The 18,283-nt window shown below is 41.3% G+C and overlaps 3 protein-coding genes across 3 annotated transcripts; 1 reads left to right on the forward strand and 2 right to left on the reverse strand.

Annotated features, from left to right (window-relative positions):
• Positions 1 to 91: 91 nt before the first annotated feature.
• LOC109470640 (V-type proton ATPase 16 kDa proteolipid subunit-like) lies at positions 92 to 6,021 on the reverse strand. The gene is made up of 4 exons (XM_019769664.1): positions 5,860 to 6,021; positions 3,877 to 4,066; positions 2,303 to 2,427; positions 92 to 2,035 (listed from the first exon to the last, which is right to left on the reverse strand). The coding sequence occupies exons 1-4, from the start codon at positions 5,933 to 5,935 to the stop codon at positions 1,950 to 1,952; spliced, it is 477 nt and encodes a 158-aa protein (XP_019625223.1). The 5' UTR covers positions 5,936 to 6,021; the 3' UTR covers positions 92 to 1,949.
• Positions 6,022 to 6,231: 210 nt separating this feature from the next.
• On the forward strand, positions 6,232 to 15,219 carry LOC109470653 (periodic tryptophan protein 2 homolog). The gene is made up of 21 exons (XM_019769681.1): positions 6,232 to 6,391; positions 6,683 to 6,795; positions 7,278 to 7,372; positions 7,661 to 7,760; positions 8,172 to 8,315; positions 8,702 to 8,837; positions 9,050 to 9,182; positions 9,299 to 9,359; positions 9,463 to 9,606; positions 10,007 to 10,214; positions 10,500 to 10,648; positions 10,904 to 11,051; positions 11,371 to 11,521; positions 11,768 to 11,948; positions 12,428 to 12,575; positions 12,875 to 12,986; positions 13,244 to 13,309; positions 13,437 to 13,655; positions 14,261 to 14,411; positions 14,783 to 14,857; positions 14,987 to 15,219. Exons 1-21 carry the CDS (start codon positions 6,374 to 6,376, stop codon positions 15,168 to 15,170), a joined length of 2,736 nt encoding a protein of 911 aa, XP_019625240.1. The 5' UTR covers positions 6,232 to 6,373; the 3' UTR covers positions 15,171 to 15,219.
• LOC109470632 (39S ribosomal protein L22, mitochondrial-like) lies at positions 15,170 to 17,868 on the reverse strand. The gene is made up of 6 exons (XM_019769657.1): positions 17,815 to 17,868; positions 17,315 to 17,360; positions 16,883 to 17,093; positions 16,394 to 16,459; positions 16,012 to 16,159; positions 15,170 to 15,738 (listed from the first exon to the last, which is right to left on the reverse strand). The coding sequence occupies exons 1-6, from the start codon at positions 17,834 to 17,836 to the stop codon at positions 15,527 to 15,529; spliced, it is 705 nt and encodes a 234-aa protein (XP_019625216.1). The 5' UTR covers positions 17,837 to 17,868; the 3' UTR covers positions 15,170 to 15,526.
• Positions 17,869 to 18,283: the final 415 nt, after the last annotated feature.

An 18,283-nucleotide genomic window follows, 5' to 3' on the forward strand; every position in this document is an offset into this window, starting at 1 on the left:
CATCTATTAAATACCATCACGATTCATATTAGTATGTCAGTCTCTAAATCTCGCCTTTTGAAATACATGTTGAAGAAAAACAGACACAGAATTTTACACATAACACATTTATTGGCTGCTTGGTGCAGGAGACATGACAGATTTTTTACAGAGCCATTTAAGAGATGTTTAATGCTACCTTAACTCATTACTGCCTTGTGTTTCAACCAACCAGATGTAAGGGTTTGTCAAATTTGTCCCTTTGTTGCACATATGAAAAGCTGTTATGTTTTGTTATGGAGCAGCATCTGACTGTTTAATCAGTATAATAAGAGACTGCTGGCCAAGCTGGGCACTGGCAGGGTTATTTGTATCTTGCTATGAACAGCAAATATACAGTTTACATAGGGCTATTGGCATAGTATGTTCCCTCCCATGTCACACTGGTGAGCGTATATGATCTGTAGTGTATATACATCCTAAGTTTATCATAAATCTTTTTGTTTATTCGCAACGTCATCCTTTTGAATTTATTCCTAGATTATGCTACAGTCTACAGCTATCATTGCAGATCACATGGAGACGTGCAGACCACTACGAACACTGCCACGGCATGCTCCAATGTTACACATTTACATCTCTTTATTTCTTCCTACTACCTTTTTGTTTTACCTACACTATTTCTTCACAATATTTTCCTGACATCAAGTCTAAATCCAACTTACTACCTTGGCATTACCTCACAGATTTAAGGGAAACAATATATCGTACCCAAGAAGTTTGCGTCTGCTTTACAACGAAGGTTACAACGAAGTCAAACCAATGTTGTTTGCAAACACCAAACTCCTGAGGTAACCACTGATCTACCCCACCAAATATTATATACTATATCCACGATAAATACATCTGTGACATTGATCAATCTGTTTCCTTTTGGAGACTCGGAATTACCCTTTTCATCAGGACAAAAACATTTTCTTCATGATAACTACTCCTTCCTGGCTCCTGTACACAAAGAACAAGTTTTTCACAGATACATTATGTACTTAAAATAATAATTAATTCACCCACCTCAAGTTTCGTGCAGCTTTGACTTCACTAATACCTGTTTTACAGATTCACCTTCAGTACAAAACGAAAAATTCATACCACTGTTTACAATGCTTCACTCTATCTACTGTAGCCTATGATATTAGGCTTCATAAGAGAACTGGGATCACTAGGATATAGAGTCAGAGGCCAACATCTTGTAGACAATGGGTGGCCAACTGGGCTTGACTTCTAAGATTTGAGTGGACTTCAACTTGACTGTTCAACTGTTTATTTGTGCATCATGTAAGAATTGAGGAAGACTTGTATTCAAGCGGCTAAAAGTTTGGAATGCTACCTACAGCAAATATCATACATCTTCCTACTCTCCTATTGTTTTCAAGGGGAACTATGGGTCCTACTCTGAAGCAGGATTTTAATTGTAATTTCCAACACAAGGAAATGAATTAAAATCCTGCTTTAGAATGACTTCTGCTCACACATGTTTGGGTTATCATATTTTCTCCACAGTGGACTAGCAGCTTTAGAGAAGAGGGTCGAGTGGAATGTTCTCAAAACTTGCATAAGATCCAAATGGTAGATAAGTATTTGTTATATTTCATCTACTACAACTGAAGTCCTGCTTTCATACTTTGCTCTGATCTCTGATATGATTTTCTTTCTTTAATTCAGCAAAATTCAAGTCATAACCTGATTAATACATGAATATATGATTTTCATTTTATCCCCACCTGATTGCTTCCAAAAATAGCAGTTAAGTTCAATGAAACAAGTAAGCTGTTTTTGGACCCCGATTTTGTTAATTTATCTGTTTGTCTGCTTGAACTCAAGCTGTCAGTTGGCCCACCCATTGCCCTGCCTAGTCCAGGTCTGAGTTAAGTAGAGGTTGGCAGAGTTCCCCGGGACTGTCAGGGAAGCGTTTACGACTTCTTGGTGGAGAGAATGAGAGCCACGATCAGCCCATACAGACCCAGCACCTCCGCGAAGATCAAGATCAGGATCATACCTGCAAAAACACAGCGGTTCAAACATCAATATATCTGGATAAAACAGAAGCTAATAAATAACAGCATCTCTTAAACAAGAGAGGGGAAACATTTGTAACACAGTGTGCCTTTTACAGCTTCATATGAAGAAGCAAAGCTATTCCAACTGTCCTGCATTCTAAAGGCTAAAATCACGAAAGTTTTTACTTGAATGGCTCATGTATGTTGACATGATCTGGCCTTCATAATGTTGCTTTTATGTGTAACCCACCACACCGTGAACTTACCGACAAATAGCCGAGGCTGTTGGGCGGTTCCTCGCACGCCTGCATCACCCACGATCCCCACGGCAAACCCTGCAGCTAGTCCGCTCAAGCCCACGCTCAACCCTGCTCCCAGGTGTAGGAAGCTCCTGCAAACAGGGGAACAATACATGTACAGTGTAAGCAATACGGAAAATACACCTTAAGTACATGTAAACAACAAGAAGAAAACTGACTGGACAACATGACAAGATTAATGCACTACAGATAATTATTGGGATGAAACAAAACATGTTTATGCAATACACTTGCAGACTATGCAAGACTGCATGTTTCCAAATTGAAGATCTAGTATACGTATACTAGATTCTATGACTAAGAGAACAACCATGAATGAATTCAATTCAGATACACATAATACAGCCACTGTTCATTTATATCATATATATATAACGTATACATGAGGTAAAGCTGAGGCCTCAATAGTATGAGTACTCAATTGTGCGACCAAGTGTACCACATTTGGTATTCTGCTCCAGTACCGAGGCTGTACCCTTTATGAATTGATTAATGAATGGGCATGTCATTCCCAGAGGATAACCGTCCTGAATGATATCCTTTATGTTAATCACCACTTTTCATCACAGCATGCCTTTCATCTAACCTTCAAACAAGTCATCATCACTGAGCAAAGCAAATTCCACTTCCAAGAAGACACTCTTGTAGACAACATAGAAATTGCATGGCTGGAATGTAAACTATACTTATGGATATGTGTATTTATGAATAAGCAGTCCCTCTTTCTAATGGTATACTTATTCAGAAAATACCATGACCAATGTGCTCTTGTTGGTGATATAATGGAAAGGTTGCAACCTGAAAAATTACTGCTGCAGTTTCCCTTTCTAACTTAAAACAAGAATTTGCAGTGAGGAATGAACAAAGTTAAAGCTAACAGCCAGAGATCTATCCAATCCATTATGATGAGCCTCTGTACATTAGCTATTGATTAAGACATTTGCACCATTGCCATGACGTCAAGACAATTTGTCATAGATTCAATTTGCACTCTAGGATAAATAGTGTTCCCTCAAAAACATGCTCTTTTATGGACATACTTGGCACATCCAGCAGCAGCTGCTCTAAAAGATAATCAGATTTAATGATTCCCAAGTCTTTCCATATTTGAAGTGATCTTTGTTGGTAGTATAGTGTTGACAACGTATGACTATCTTCACATGCATGTTGTACAGGCACCCATACCGTCTATGCTCCAGCCATCACATCACTAACCACCAAATTAGCATGTATCTTAAGCTCATTACATTTTCCCATTTCCCAACCTCAGCAAATCTAATTTGACCACTGTTTAGTATCGTTTACATACATGATCCTTGTGGGGTTGTGTTGTGTGGCATAACGGCAGTGCATTCAGCTCAGAATTAAGGGATCCTGGGTTCGAATCTTGCCAAGTCACCAACCTTGTGCCCTTGGTAAAGGCACTTTATACGACCTTCCTCACTTCGCTCAGGTGAAAATAAGTATGCCAGAATGATGGGCATTAAAGGAAAATCAAATCAGACCAAACCACAGCACACCTGTATGTTGTGTAAGCGTCCGTGTTGTCCATGTTGCTGCCGATGAGAACAGCGACCACCAGCCCGTAGATGGCGATGATACCCGCCATGACCACAGGAATGATGGACTTCATGATGAGCTCTGGCCGCATCACACTCATGGCCGCGATGCCCATTCCACTCTTGGCCGTACCGTAGGCGGCACCGAATGCTGTAGTATGGGTCAACATGTAACAATAGATGAGTTTTTACATCTGTATAATACTATTTGTATCTGTATCAATGATGATCTGGCCTCACATGGTCTGAAAGCCAACCTTGTGTCCATTTCTACCAGGTAGTTTGTTTTCACCAGTGGCTAGCTACAACAGCAACCAACTTTTCATAGTGTGATACCTGCACATTTGTAGTACTGTAATTAGTGTAAACCTATTAGATAAACTGGCACCTATAATTCTTGCTGATATTATCAGATAAAAAAAGCCACATTTTACATAATTCATTCTATAAGCATCTTTAACCTACTGTTGCAGGACAGGGCTCAGTTTCATATGTCATGCATTTTAAACAGTTACATCCTTGATTCTTTCTCATAAGATGTTGGGGGTAGAAAATTGCAGTTATCCTTGATTCTTTCTCATAAGATGTTGGGGGTAGAAAATTGCAGTTATACTTAATACAATATATTTTTTAACCCCATAGCTAAATTGTCCATAAAACTTAAAGGTCATGAAAAAACTCAATCACAGAGGTTTTTGATCAATGAGGCTAAGTAATTGATTCAGTTAAAAAATCGAGCCAAGCATTATCAATCAAAAACCTTGATTTTTGAAAGTTGATATCAATCAAAAACCATTGATAACTTGTTAAGTTGTTATCTTCTTTAGCATTTCACTTTTTCACGGTTTTGTTTATGAGCCATTCCCTTCCCTGCCTTGTCACTGTTTACTTATTGACACAGTAGCACATGACCAATGCCTCTTATGGCAAGGTGTCAAGAAGCATGTGATTATTTTGTAATCCGATATACAAATGTGTCCACCTAATCACCTAGTCAGATACACAAGTGAAAATTTGGACATCTTGTCCTAAATTTGCAAAATGCTGTATCACATTTGCTTCAATCCACTCAGTAGATCTATTTACGATAGTGCAAAATATTGATGTTAATAATGTGTGGATCAAAAAAGCTTTCAATAGTTTAAACGAAATTCGGTCAACAATATATAATTTGTAATCCCGTATCCCCCCGTTTTCCCATTCCTGTTTCACAAAACTAATACTTTCAACTACCAAAGATCTTTCAATATCCTGTAACAAATTATACATAAGTCGTCAATGTAACAGAAATATTAAAATGATACTCTATCTATGTAATTGTATTATGTGCTAGGAATACATTGTATGTTTTGAAAAAGCCGTTTTCTACATTGTTCAACAAATAAAATCAGAAAGAATCATGATCTTTGACATTTGCTCCGACCTCTCTATTTCTGACACCTTATAAATTCCCAAGGACACCTGAACAGATGGGATATCCCTTGATACCCAAAGCACGACCTGGGTGTTGCATAATTTATCCCATTCAGAGAATGGATTTAAAAAAATTGAAATACGTGCAGAATAAACAAGAATTTCATTGCTGTAGATGGTGGAATGGATGAAGCTATCCTTTGTAACAGGCGAAAATGCATGGATGCTTAGTAGTCTACCTGGCCCGTGGCATCCGCCCATATCCGTGATTAATTTTGGGATACCTTAATTTTTTACAAAATCGGTTCTAAACGCACCGAACAGCTTTGTAGACGTACTAAACATGTCAATTTTCCCTACAAGCAAATTTAGCTCTAAGAGGCATAAAATTTCCGTCATAAAATGACCTAAAACCATGATCCGTTTCTTTCATGTGGTTTACCGGCTAGGCCCAACCCCGGCCACCATGTCCATGCGATTTTGTTCATGCGATCATCGTCACCAAATGAACTGAGGAAAAATCACCCTTACCGCTGAAAACGATGGCTGAGGTGGCTCCCATCACGCCAAAGAAGTGCACGTACTCTGGTGGGCTGTCGGACGACATTGTGATGAATTTGTTCGGTGTTTTTGGCTGAGAAAATCGGCGGAACCTCGGACACCTTTCGGGCGCTGTCAGACAAGATGGAGGAAAGATGGCGGTCATGTGATACTAGCGTAAGGTACTGACGTCATTTACTGAGCGAAAAACAGCAAATTTACGTCGGAAACAAATTATTTACCCCAAAAAGCAAAATTTTTTATCCAGTTTACTGTAACTGTGATATTTTGCGACAGAAATAGCGTATATGTTTTAAAAAGTTGAAAGATCGGCTAGGGGTCAATGATGTGTCAAAGGTTAGAGGTTGCATCTCGCACATGTGAGAAATGATCAGATCAGCGTGATCGATGCCATTTTCCGATGTTCAAAAGTATGATAAGCTGATAACATTGTTTTCCCAGATTTGTCCCAACTGTTCTCTGTAAGTAAAAGTACGTTCCCATCATGAAGTTTTCGTACAAGGTGAGTTTGAACGTTCCAAGTTGTATTGCTTTGTTAGGACTTGCTCAACTGTAATTAAAATTTAACTCAAAATTTAAAGTACTTAATAATTTTCTTGTAAGAGCCTGTTTACAGCACTGGTGAAAAGATACTGGAATTCTAGAAAGTCATTTTGATTTAACTTTCAACTTGTAACGTTAACTTAATATGCAAGTGTGTAACTACATTCACCTAATTATGATTTATCCAATTATAAAAAAACTTTCATCCGTTGAATAATTCTAGATAAGAAGATTAACATTGTTTTGTTAGTTCTCCAACCTACTGGGTTCGGTGTACCGGAGAGGGAACGTGAGTTTCACTCCTGATGGCAACTCCATCATCAGTCCTGTGGGACACAGGGTCAGCGTCTTTGACCTTAAAAAGTAAGTCAGGAAATTATGGTCAGCCATATTGAAATATGATGCATTAATCCTTAAAAAGCCAGATCCTATTGTATGATCTTACAACTAAGGAGGTTCACAAGTGAGTAGTTTTACATGTATAATTACCTACCTACCTACCGCTCCACCGCATATCAGCTACTGCTGAGGCGGGCCATCATTGATTTCCATCTTCCTCTATCTTGCGCTGCTCGTTGCGCCCCCTCCCACTCACAACCCATCACTGCAAGGTCTCTTTCCACTGTTTTTCTCCACGTCATACTCTGACATGTATAATTAAAGCATTGTCGAAAGTGTCTTGTTTAATTCTTGGGGACTTTGACACTGGGGATGTGCAGACTATTACTAGTATTCAGACCTCCTTTAAAATATATAATAACATCAACAGTCAACACTCAATTCTCACGATGAAATTTCAGCTTGATAATGTTATTGAATTAAGAGGATATATTGTTTCCTTGCAGTAACAAGTCGGAGACACTGCCGGTGGAGGCACAGATGAACATTGTGTGTGTTGCACAGTCTCCTGATGGAAGCACTGCCATTCTGGTAGATGAAGGTGAGTGCTACAACTAATTATAATGGATAGGACCAGTTTGGCAGCAAATGTTGTGTTTGATTGTGTTACCAATACAGGAAAAAAGCTCCATTTATAGAGGCTATTCAAATCTTGTATTTTTCTTGTGTTTTGTATTTTGAAAATCTACATTTAAGATACATGAAAATGTATTTTTCATGTATTAAGTATCTTAAATGAGTGACAATGCTTTGAAACTGTTATGGTGAATTGATAGGTACATATATCTTGTGTTTTATGATGTTTTGTGTATCCTCTCATGACTTACAGCTGGAGCAGCACTCCTGGTGAGCCTTGTGAGTAAGTCTGTCCTGCATCACTATCACTTCCACAAACCTGTACACACTGTCAAGTTCAGTCCTGATGGAAGGTGGGTAGTTTTCTCTTCAGGTTTGTCTTAAGAATTATGATACCTACTTTGTTTTAGACAAGATGAAGATGTATTTAAAGTTAAAACTTTTGTTCCATGACAAGTGTGTTTTAAACATGTAACTACCAAGACAGAAAAGGAAAGAACGGTGCTGCACTTCAGCCTTCACTTGTGTGATCTGCAACAAGCCCTGCAGAAGCAGGGCTGGGTTAGCTGCACACTGCCGGGCCCACAAACTGTGAACTGATCGTCCGACAGGATGTAAAGGACTATGATGATGATGACCAACACAGATGAGCTTTCATGACAGTGTATATGAAGACCTTAACCCCTGCCTTAAGTATCACTTAGAGATTTGTCTTTATCATTATCAGGCACTTAAATAATGATAATGTAAATCTTTGTTGACAGGAAGTTTGCTGTGACCCGTGAGAACCACACGCTGGTGTATCATGCGCCCGGGAAGACACATGACTTCAACCCTTTCCGTCTGTACCGGAGTTACCACGGACCTTACGATGATGCCACCTGCATCGACTGGACAGACGACTCCAGGTATTGCACCATATAGGCAGATTGTACAGTAATCTGTGTCTGTATCTGTAACAGAATAGCCGGTATAACCACCCTTAAGCATAACACACCAGCTAATGGATACAACATATAGAAATACACTGAAGATAAGATGACATACTAACATACAGATTTCTGAAATATGTACAAACTATCAGATCTAGAGCTAATCAGCCACTGGATGATAGTATTTTTTTTAAGTATTGAAGGGTCTGTTCAACAGAATGCTCTCTAAGGAATAATTGTGTCATACTTATTGTCTAACTCTGCTAGTGCCACTGCCAGTAGTGGTTTTGTGGCCATAGAGAAATTTTAAAGAGAATTGTTGCACGGACTGACGAACATGTGTGCTTTTCACTTGTGAACAGAGCCTTTGCAGTGGGCAGTAAGGACATGAACACACGTGTGCATGCTGCGACAGCCCTACAGAACCTGGCCGTCTACAGCTTTGGGGGACACAAGGATGCTATTGTGGGCTGCTTCTTCGAGCACAAGTCTTTGGATGTATCCTTAATGACTCAATAACTGCCACTGTGTTGATTTCATTGATAATCTAGCCATTTTACTAGAAAAGATACTATAATCTTTTGAGTCCAGATTGCAGAAATCTTAAGTATACTGTACAGAATCTTTTATGTAGTGGAAGGATGCATACTCTTTCTGTTGACGCATTAATTACCTTCTTGGATACCAGTGACCCTTGACCTTCCCTTCAGTTGTACACAATCAGTCGGGATGGAACCTTGGTGATCTGGGAATGTGACACTGACCTGGATGGTCTTGTTCCCGGGTCAGCACGACCAAAAAAGGAGAAGGAAGTGGAAGAAAAGGTCAAAGGTGACTCTGAAGGTCAGATACATGTACCCTTAACCTTTGACATTCCTGAATGGCAAAATTACTCATGAAATTTGTAAGATTTCCACTTCAATGAAACAATCTGTTTTTTTTGTTCCATGAATTTATAGAAAGTGAGGAAGAGGAGGACAAAGACAAGCAAGAGAAGATTCTATACAAGAAAGTTTCAAAGTAAGTAAATAACCTGGATCATTTGAAACACTGTTGTATTTTAAGAAGTTGAAGTACAATGCCTTCTTTATACTAATAATACTAATGTTCTTTTGACTTTCAGGCATTACTTTAACAAGGAAGGTGACTTCAACACCCTGACGTCATGTGACTACCACAAGCGGACCCACTTCCTGGTGACAGGATTTGCGTCAGGAATCTTCCACCTGCACGAGCTACCTGACTTCAACCTCATCCACTCCCTCAGGTGTGGTATTGTCAATCAGGTGTAATTATGTAAACAGGTGCCTCTTCCATTGCACAATAAAATTCATTGTCATCAAGTAGCCTGGTTACCAAACCTGCATGTATTTTAGCTCCTGAGTTCTACATCCTCTCCGGAAAATTAATAGGAGTGGATGTAGGACTTGGGAGCTATAATAGGTTTGGTAATCAGGCTCGTCACCAAGTACAGTAGGAGCTGCTTAATTTTTGGCATAGCCCCAAGAGCAAAGTGGACATCACAAAAATAAGTGTCACTACCTACATGTAGATATGCAATATAGATGCAGATACTTATAGGTATGCAGACACTGAAAGAGGAGGATTCGTGTCAATTACATTGTTTGTATTATCTTATTATGACACACTCCGTGCTGTCCCTCCAGCATTTCTGACCAGAGAATAGCATCCGTGTCCTTCAACTCCGCCGGGGACTGGATTGCGCTGGCCTGTTCCGGTTTGGGCCAGCTGCTTGTCTGGGAGTGGCAGAGCGAATCGTACGTCCTGAAGCAACAGGGACACTTCAACAACATGTCATCATTAGCATATTCACCAGACGGGCAGTACATCGTCACAGGAGGGGAGGATGGGAAGGTAACCCTTGAACTTTTCATTATAGTATGATTTAGCCTGAAGCAAAAATGATTCAGCATTATGACATCCAAGAAGTCAATATGCTTCCCTCTTAAAGGCTACAAAGGTCAACTACGTGGTATACCTACTTGCCTACCTTGTCCCTTGACCTCCTGGTCGTTGGGGGGACAAGGCAGAAGCGAGGTATTCCAACTACAAGAGGCTAAGAGTAAGACCATTGCCATCCTTTGTGCTGTCATTCCTTCCTAAGCACTGAAACATGGATTGTGTTAAATCCTATGTTAGGTGAAAGTTTGGAACACAGGAAGTGGTTTCTGCTTCGTGACCTTCACGGAACACACGGCGGCCATTGTTGGAACCATTTTCACCTCCAACAGACACGTCGTGATCAGTGCTTCCCTGGACGGCACGGCGAGGGCATTCGACCTGCACAGGTAGAGTAGAACACCTGACAGGTGTTGCTTCTTGGATTTGAAAAAAAGTATATGCTGAGCAAAAACCACAACAATATGAAAACAGAGTCTGAGGGAAAAGTCTGTAACTTTGTGCATGCAGTTTCATAAAGGGAGTATAGTCAGATTCAAAACTCTTCCCTCCACCCCTCTTTTCACACACCCCATTTCAAGTGTTGTCCTCTTATTAGATGTATTTGAGATGTTTCTTAAGGTCTTTCCCTAATTATCCCCCAGGTACCGTAATTTCCGTACCTTCACGTCACCGCGGCCTGCCCAGTTCTCGTGTTTGGCTGTGGACCACAGTGGGGATCTGGTGTGCTGCGGGGCTCAGGACATGTTTGAGATCTTTGTGTGGTCCATGCAGACTGGCAGACTGCTGGAGGTTGGGGATATAATCTGTTCTTCTTGGCAAATTACTAGTAGCAGTCCCCTTTATTCTGAAAGTCTGGTTCTAACAAAGCTCATTCATTTAGACATGAAAACTGAAGAAATATTCTACAAAATAGCGGATTATCAATACGTGGATAGCTCATGGTTCATTTACTTTCTTGATACTGTTTAGTGTCGGGTTATCATTGTATGCATTTCCATGACATTTCTTTACACATAACACACATGCATTCGTTTTGATTCCTTTTTTTAAAGGAGCTACAATATATCTAAGGATTTAATGAAATAAACTATATTTTTTGTTATTGTAGGTTCTTGCTGGCCATGAAGGTCCCGTTGCCAGCCTCAGTTTCAGTCCGGCAGACGCCATTTTGGCTAGTGCATCCTGGGACAAGACAGTGAGGGTCTGGGACATCTTTGAGCACAAAGGGTGTCGGGAGACTCTGCAACTGGGGTCAGATGGTATGTTATAGATGAGTAGGAAGACCTAATTGTATAACAATAAGAACAGAGGTTTTTGCAGTATATACAGTTTCATTCACTGATGGCAATTTTCCTACCTTTTTTCAACAAGTATAACAAAGGGACTGAATGTGGGTCATATGTCATCAATGTCATAAGAAGGGTGCTCACTTTTTGGGAAGACACCAGAAATACTGGTACAGAATCTCAAATTTTTAAGTCAAAATATCTCTGTATGTTCTTCAGCCCTGGCTGTTACATTCCGTCCTGACGGAAAAGAAGTTGCCATAGCGATGCTGAGTGGAGAGATCCAGTTCTGGGACCCTCACAACGCCAACCAGACTGGCAGCATCGAAGGTCGGCATGACCTTGGGGCAGGGAGGAAGGAAACGGACAAGATCACTGCCAAGACATCTGCTGCCGGGAAGTGAGTTTGTGGCACAGTTTGTGGAAATTAAGTTGATTTTCTTCATCATCATCGTCACCGTTCCCATCTGTCGATGATGCAGGCCACCACTGCTTTTCACTCTTTTCAGTCCAACGCTTGCCTTGTTGATTTTATTGGTGACATCTAAATAATTCAGCATTATCTGCATTAGAAAGGTAAACCTAAAGGTAGTCCCATATCCTTTTTGAATACATATGGGCAGGGGTTGTTAATCCACTGTGGCTAGGGCAGGGTATTGGAAGGCCTTTTACCTCCCCAACCAAAGTCAGGTACCCATTTTACACCTGGGTGGATTGAGGAAAGTCTTTAAAGTGCCTTTCCAAAGGACACAATGTCCAGCCAGGAATGCAACGAGTGGAACCCGTGATCTCTCAATATCATGTCTGGTCATCTAACCTCTCAAAGTCATGTGCAACAAATTAAGAATACTAGTATAACAAACTGCCTCTTGCTTCTAGGGCCTTCTCCACCCTGTGCTACACAGCGGATGGGACCTGTATCCTGGCAGGAGGGAGGAGTAAGAACATCTGTATCTACCACGTCGCTGAACAGCTGCTCATCAAAAAGTTTGAGATCTCCTGTAATCTCAGCTTTGATGCAATGGAGGTGGGCTGACCCTCAGACATTTGTATATAATATTATAAAGTTTGGTAGAACAGTCTCATTCAGTGTCTACCTTATCCCATTGATAATGACAAGCAATACATAGCTTGAAAGCTGTTACGTTATTGGTATACTAATATATGTAGCTGTTTCTTCAAGAATACCGGTATACCAGTACGGAACATTTTGTATAATATCAGGTACTTGACAGGATAGGCTGATGTTTTGGCCCCAATTTTTAGTTTTTGTCTGTCCCATTATTCAACACTTGAGCTTGAATGATTGTTCTGTTTTCCTGTTAGGAATACTTGGACAGGAGAAAGATGACAGAGTGGGGCAGCCTGGCATTGGTGGATGAAGGACAGGAGGAGGGGGAGGGGGGCACAGCCATCAGCCTACCTGGGGTCAGGAAAGGTCAGTTAGGAACTACCCTTTTCTTTACCTCTGTCAAGGAAGGCATGTTTTGGAAGTGTTTTTTGTTTGAATGAATGATTTTGGAAAGGTAGAAGGTACTAGGAACTGCCTTGTTTCTTATGGGTAAAAGTCACGTGTCTACAGCACTTGGGTCAGAAAGCTGATGAAGACCAAGTGATTGGGTCAAAAATTCCTGGTGAGTCATTTTTCTTGAGTTGGGGAACTCTCATAATGCCTTGTTTGTTGTCTTACTACAGGTGACATGGCATCTCGGCACTGGAAGCCTGAGGTCAGGGTATCATGTGTGCAGTTTTCTCCTACAGGTACTGCAGACATTTCATTCAACACTAAAAATCATTTTAACATTGAAGATCATTTCAATTGATTGACATAGTTTTTGCTTAATCTATTTCAGGCACATAATCATTGTTTTCCTAATCTTTCCCCAAGGTCGTGCCTTTGCCACCACGACCACAGAGGGCCTCATGGTCTACTCCCTGGACAACAGTTTGACTTTTGATCCATTTGACCTTGACATGGACATCACCCCGGCAACCATCAGGAGGATGCTGGGAAGGAAAGAATACGCCACAGCGCTGATGATGTCATTCCGACTGAACGAGGGAGCTTTGATACAAGAGGTGGTAGAGACCATTCCACACACAGAAGGTAGGGACAGTTTGATTTTGTACATGGATGCCCAATCAGTCAAAGGTAATTTCTAGGGGCTGTCCTTCCAACCATTGGGCCATCGCGAGCAGAAACAACTTTTACAGGCTCTCGTTCTTCCCCTGCACCATCAGGGAATGGAACGAACTTGAGCCTGGTGCGGCGGAGGCGGGGTCTCTCGCCCAGTTCAAATCTGAACTGGCGAGGACCCTGCTGCATTGAGCCACCCCATCATGTCTTGTATATATGTAAATATTACTAACGCACTAATGCACTTGTCCCGTCTTTAGCACACACAAAATCAGTTGTCTTATGTTCCTTTCTCAGTTATCCTTGTTTTTCCCTTTGTTTTTTATGTACCGGGCACAATTGTTACTAACAATGCGTAACGACTGCCAATAATACTACTCTGTAGGGCTGGGCAGTAACGAAGAAGAAGTTATCCTCAAGACAACTAGATTCATCTGAGTCTACTTCTGTGTGTTGAAACAACTTCAACCTTTACCATAAGGTTTTGGCCATCACACACTATGTTCTTAGTGGGTTTAGAAAGTGGCTGTCCTTCAATTACCCAGTACTAAATGTTGGCCTGTTCTCTTCCACAGTTTCCCACGTGAGCCAGACATTACCAGACACCTATGTTGATCGAATGCTGCTGTTTGTGGCCAGTCAGCTGGAGACTTCACGACATCTGGAGTTCTACCTCACCTGGTGCCAGACACTACTGATGTTACATGGACAAAGGCTGAAGAACAGGTGTGTGTGCATGTACATGTTGTGCACGTTTGCCTCTTGTCAATTGGAACTTTCTGGGATTTGGAGATCTACATAGCCAAGTGTCAGACATTGCTGATGCTATACAGACAAGCTGAAACACTATCCCTGTCCCTGAAAATACCATCCCTGTCCTTGGTATGGTGTTTTCAGTACCAAGGACAGGGATGGTATTTTCAGTACCAGGGACAGGAATGGTGTTTTCAGTACCAGGGACAGTGTTTTCAGTATCATGGACAGCGATGGTGTTTTCAGTACCAGGGACAAGAGTGATGTTTTTAGTACCAGCAACTTCAAGTGTGTGTGTGAGACACACATGTATACTCCAACAATACTCCTCCATTTTTCTACAGATCCATGTCAGTGTTGGCCATGTTGAGAGCACTGCAGAAGAGTGTTACTAGGAGATATGAAGACATCAGCAAACTGTAAGTAGAGCAAACTACTGCAAAATAAAATTGGTGCCTTTATATCATACATTTAAAAACTTGGAAACTGTCAACCAATCTTCAAGTTTTTTGGATGAATGAATGAATGACCTGTATTTGTCATTTCAGGTGTGACAGTAACAGGTACAGTCTGCAATACATCCTGTCAGTGGCACAGCAGGAGGGCAGCAGGAAACGGAAGGCAGAGGGGGACCAGGAGGAGGAGGAAGAGGAGATGGAGGAACTCGGAGATGAGGACTCCTCCATACAGATGTCTGAAGACGACCTCCCCATGCAATCACACCATGTCTGACAGATTTCCTAACTTTTATTTCTTCTAACAAATAAACTTCATACATTCTGCTCTACGGTTGTTTTCTTACATCATTAACTGATGGAATAGCATTTTCAGATGTTTTAGTATCATGGATATGGCTTACAGTAAACAAGAGTAAACAGCCATTGTGTAGTGGATGTCTATGTACATACATAATGCAACTTGCATACTTTTCATTAAAACATGGAAACATCTTTGTGGTCTTTGGTCAGTGACCTTGTTTACGTAGATAAGTCTTGGTTTTCAAGATATTTGAGACAACCAACACTTGATGTTGTCCTTTCCCAGCCCACAAGTCCTAAAGCCTTCAAACATGTACAAATTTTAAGTTATCACATGCCAAACTGGATTGTCCGTTTCCTCAAACTGTCCATGTAGTCGCTGGCCTTGTCGTACCCCGTTGGATCACGTCTCTTGGGCGGAGGCGGGCCCTCTTCTAGTCGCACCAGATAGTGGCAGTATCCACAGTGCATGATGCCAAAGTGCCCGCGACCGTGGTACCGAATCTGCTTAGTGTGGCGACCTTTTAAGGCCAGAGATTCAGCTATAAAAGGGAACAGATCACACCAGTTCAAGACACTGCATAAGTACCAATGCATAAGATCAAAGATAATCTTGTAGTTACTTGTTACTGATACCTTGGTTTTATTAGATGCCCCCATTGCATTCAAGATTAAACATACAATGACCACAAAACTGGTCATTGTATATGCATGGAAAAGTGTGGGTAAGATAAGATACGAAATTTTTTTAACATGGAGGAATATTATTTTTAGACCTTTCTTATTTGGGGATACAAAATGTTAGCAAAACTTACCGACCCACAGGTTTGACTTGTATTCAACATTACACTCCTTGACTGCTCTCTCCTGTGCTTCCAGTAGAACCTCCTCTATAAGACGGGCACCTTTCTTGGAAATAGCCTGGAGCTGAGCCAGGGCCTCGTCTATACTCATTCCTCTTACCTGGAATAAAAAAAGTAAAAGTTAAAGATGTAAAATTAGAGTGTTTTAGTAACGTTATACCAAAGATAAGTCCAGAAAGAGTGTAGTGACACTGCATCTATTATGTACATAATGAGGTACGTATAAGTACTTAACTACCCTAATATAGATGGAGTTTTGATGTGTCTTAATCATTAAGTCTGTTGGTTAGACTACAAATCAGAATGATACAAAGATCTGAAGAGAGACACCTACCATTGTGGCAATGTACCACAGTTTGTGGTGGCTGTACTTGAAATTTCTTCTGCTCACCCAGATGGACTGCAAGGCAGATCATTCATGTCAACATGTATCAGCATTATATATACAAAACCATCACCACTCATATGCCTGTATGGTGTCATGAATCACTGTAGGGGTTAGTGTACTTCAGATAGGATTTTAAGGTATCGGTGACTTGTATGTCCCATCCCCCAAAACTACAGTATTTCATAATAGCCTGCAGATTGTCAGCCTTTGCTGCCTGACAGCAGAACCAGTAGAAATAGATGTCAGGTATCACAGAAAGTCTGTCCAACTGTTTTTTCCCCCCAGTTCCCTTACATGTGAATTGAGTGTTGACTAGTTCCATCAGTTCATTTTAGTGATACTGAAGAAGAGTGATGGATGTTAACTAACCACTGCATTACTCCACTAGTACTACATATAGCAGAGTTTGTCTTTGAATATCACAGGAAGGCTTACTGCAGGGTTCCTGGGCTCCCCTGGGGCCTGAGGAGGCAGCACCGTGCGGTTCTTAGCATCCCAGAACCTTTTGCCATCCTGGTCTCGCTCTTCCTGTGCTGTGGCGACCGAAGTGTGAAGACATCGAGCTGACGGCTGATGCACAGCTGGGGAACAGCTGGCTGACAGCTGGACAGCAGCTATTCTGTTGGTGACAGCAGCTGTCCCTAACCTTGATGTCAAAACGGTAAAGGATGTTATATACAGTTATGAGCAATCTGGATATTCTGTATCATACGAAACAGTAGAGCACTAACCAACATCAATTTGGCATGGTGTCCTCTATGGTTTCCTATTCCCAACACTTGTATTAGCTGTATACAAATTTGGTGCAGTTTGACAAGAAGATGCTAGGGGTCCAGGGTAAACCTTGAGAAAGCTCTGATTCCTTACCTTGTGGCACTGGCAGCATTTGTGGACAGCACAAGTCTCTGCAGACCTGAAATCAACAGTGGCATCGGCATTTACGAACTAACAGTTTGCTAAATTTTATAAGTTAGGAATAGGAGTATCCTGGTTTGATGAAATAACCGAGGAGGTAAACCTTTGATAAAAAGGTTTTACAAAAATTATGCAACCGACGACGTCCTATTCCTCTGGCTTTAGCAACCTTAAACGTTAGTAACTGAGATGTACAGAGGCGATCTAGGGGTAAAACCCCAATCGAATGCCAATATATTATGCAGTGCAGCATGCAGTGGTGCAAGAGGAGATTTGGGGAGGGGGGCACGAGATGATTTTGTCTTTAGACGAGTAACTTGACTTCATTTTTCCTTCCACTCTAGCGAAAATGAAAACAGACATTGAACAGGCTAAAATCTACATCATGGTAACTTATCACGCGAGAAAATCTGTCGGAAACGAGGGAAACTGCAATAATATTTTCCACCCACCTCGCGACAAGGACGCTGCCATTTTTGCCGCAAATCGTTAATAGCTGTCGTAAACTATCCAGTGCACGGCTATTCCATTCAGGAGCTGAGGGGGGATCGAAATAAAGGGTCGTACCGTATTTCCGCGCTCCGCCACAGAATGTTGTCGTCGCTGCTGTCCTGACAACTGACACTGTTTTACAACTGTTACTATATATCCACCATTTCCAATCGCCCCATTCAATACACGATCGTACGAAACAGGGCGAAGCTTTGGAAAGTGCCGTACACAATCACAGATCAAGGACGTCCCGATCCCCGTCAGCTCACTTAAGGCGAACAATTCCCAGGGGTCGTCTTACAGGTGTTTTTGAATACCTGGTTGGACGTAAAGCAGCCACAGAACGTCGCAAGGAAATGACTAACTGTTAATGCAATGTTTTGGCTAATGGGGTGCTGACAGACGAACATTTAGGCCGCCATACAGTCT

This window comes from Branchiostoma belcheri, unplaced genomic scaffold (assembly GCF_001625305.1).
Source record: "Branchiostoma belcheri isolate BF01 breed outbred unplaced genomic scaffold, Haploidv18h27 scaffold23, whole genome shotgun sequence".
Taxonomy (NCBI): domain Eukaryota; kingdom Metazoa; phylum Chordata; class Leptocardii; order Amphioxiformes; family Branchiostomatidae; genus Branchiostoma; species Branchiostoma belcheri.

Excerpts from the sequence above, each read along its gene's own strand:
- LOC109470640 (XM_019769664.1), bottom strand. The coding sequence starts at position 5,935 with ATGTCGTCCGACAGCCCACCAGAGTACGTGCACTTCTTTGGCGTGATG. Across the intron at positions 2,428-3,876 it reads GACGCTTACACAACATACAG|GAGCTTCCTACACCTGGGAG; the intron begins GTGTGCTGTGGT and ends CCCTGTTTGCAG. Across the intron at positions 2,036-2,302 it reads ACAGCCTCGGCTATTTGTCG|GTATGATCCTGATCTTGATC; the intron begins GTAAGTTCACGG and ends GTGTTTTTGCAG.
- LOC109470653 (XM_019769681.1), top strand. Across the intron at positions 10,215-10,499 it reads CAGGAGGGGAGGATGGGAAG|GTGAAAGTTTGGAACACAGG; the intron begins GTAACCCTTGAA and ends ATCCTATGTTAG. Across the intron at positions 11,522-11,767 it reads TCTGCAACTGGGGTCAGATG|CCCTGGCTGTTACATTCCGT; the intron begins GTATGTTATAGA and ends TATGTTCTTCAG.
- LOC109470632 (XM_019769657.1), bottom strand. The coding sequence starts at position 17,836 with ATGGCAGCGTCCTTGTCGCGAG. Across the intron at positions 17,361-17,814 it reads GGCAGCGTCCTTGTCGCGAG|GTCTGCAGAGACTTGTGCTG; the intron begins GTGGGTGGAAAA and ends TGTTGATTTCAG. Across the intron at positions 17,094-17,314 it reads AATGCTGCCAGTGCCACAAG|GTTAGGGACAGCTGCTGTCA; the intron begins GTAAGGAATCAG and ends TTTGACATCAAG.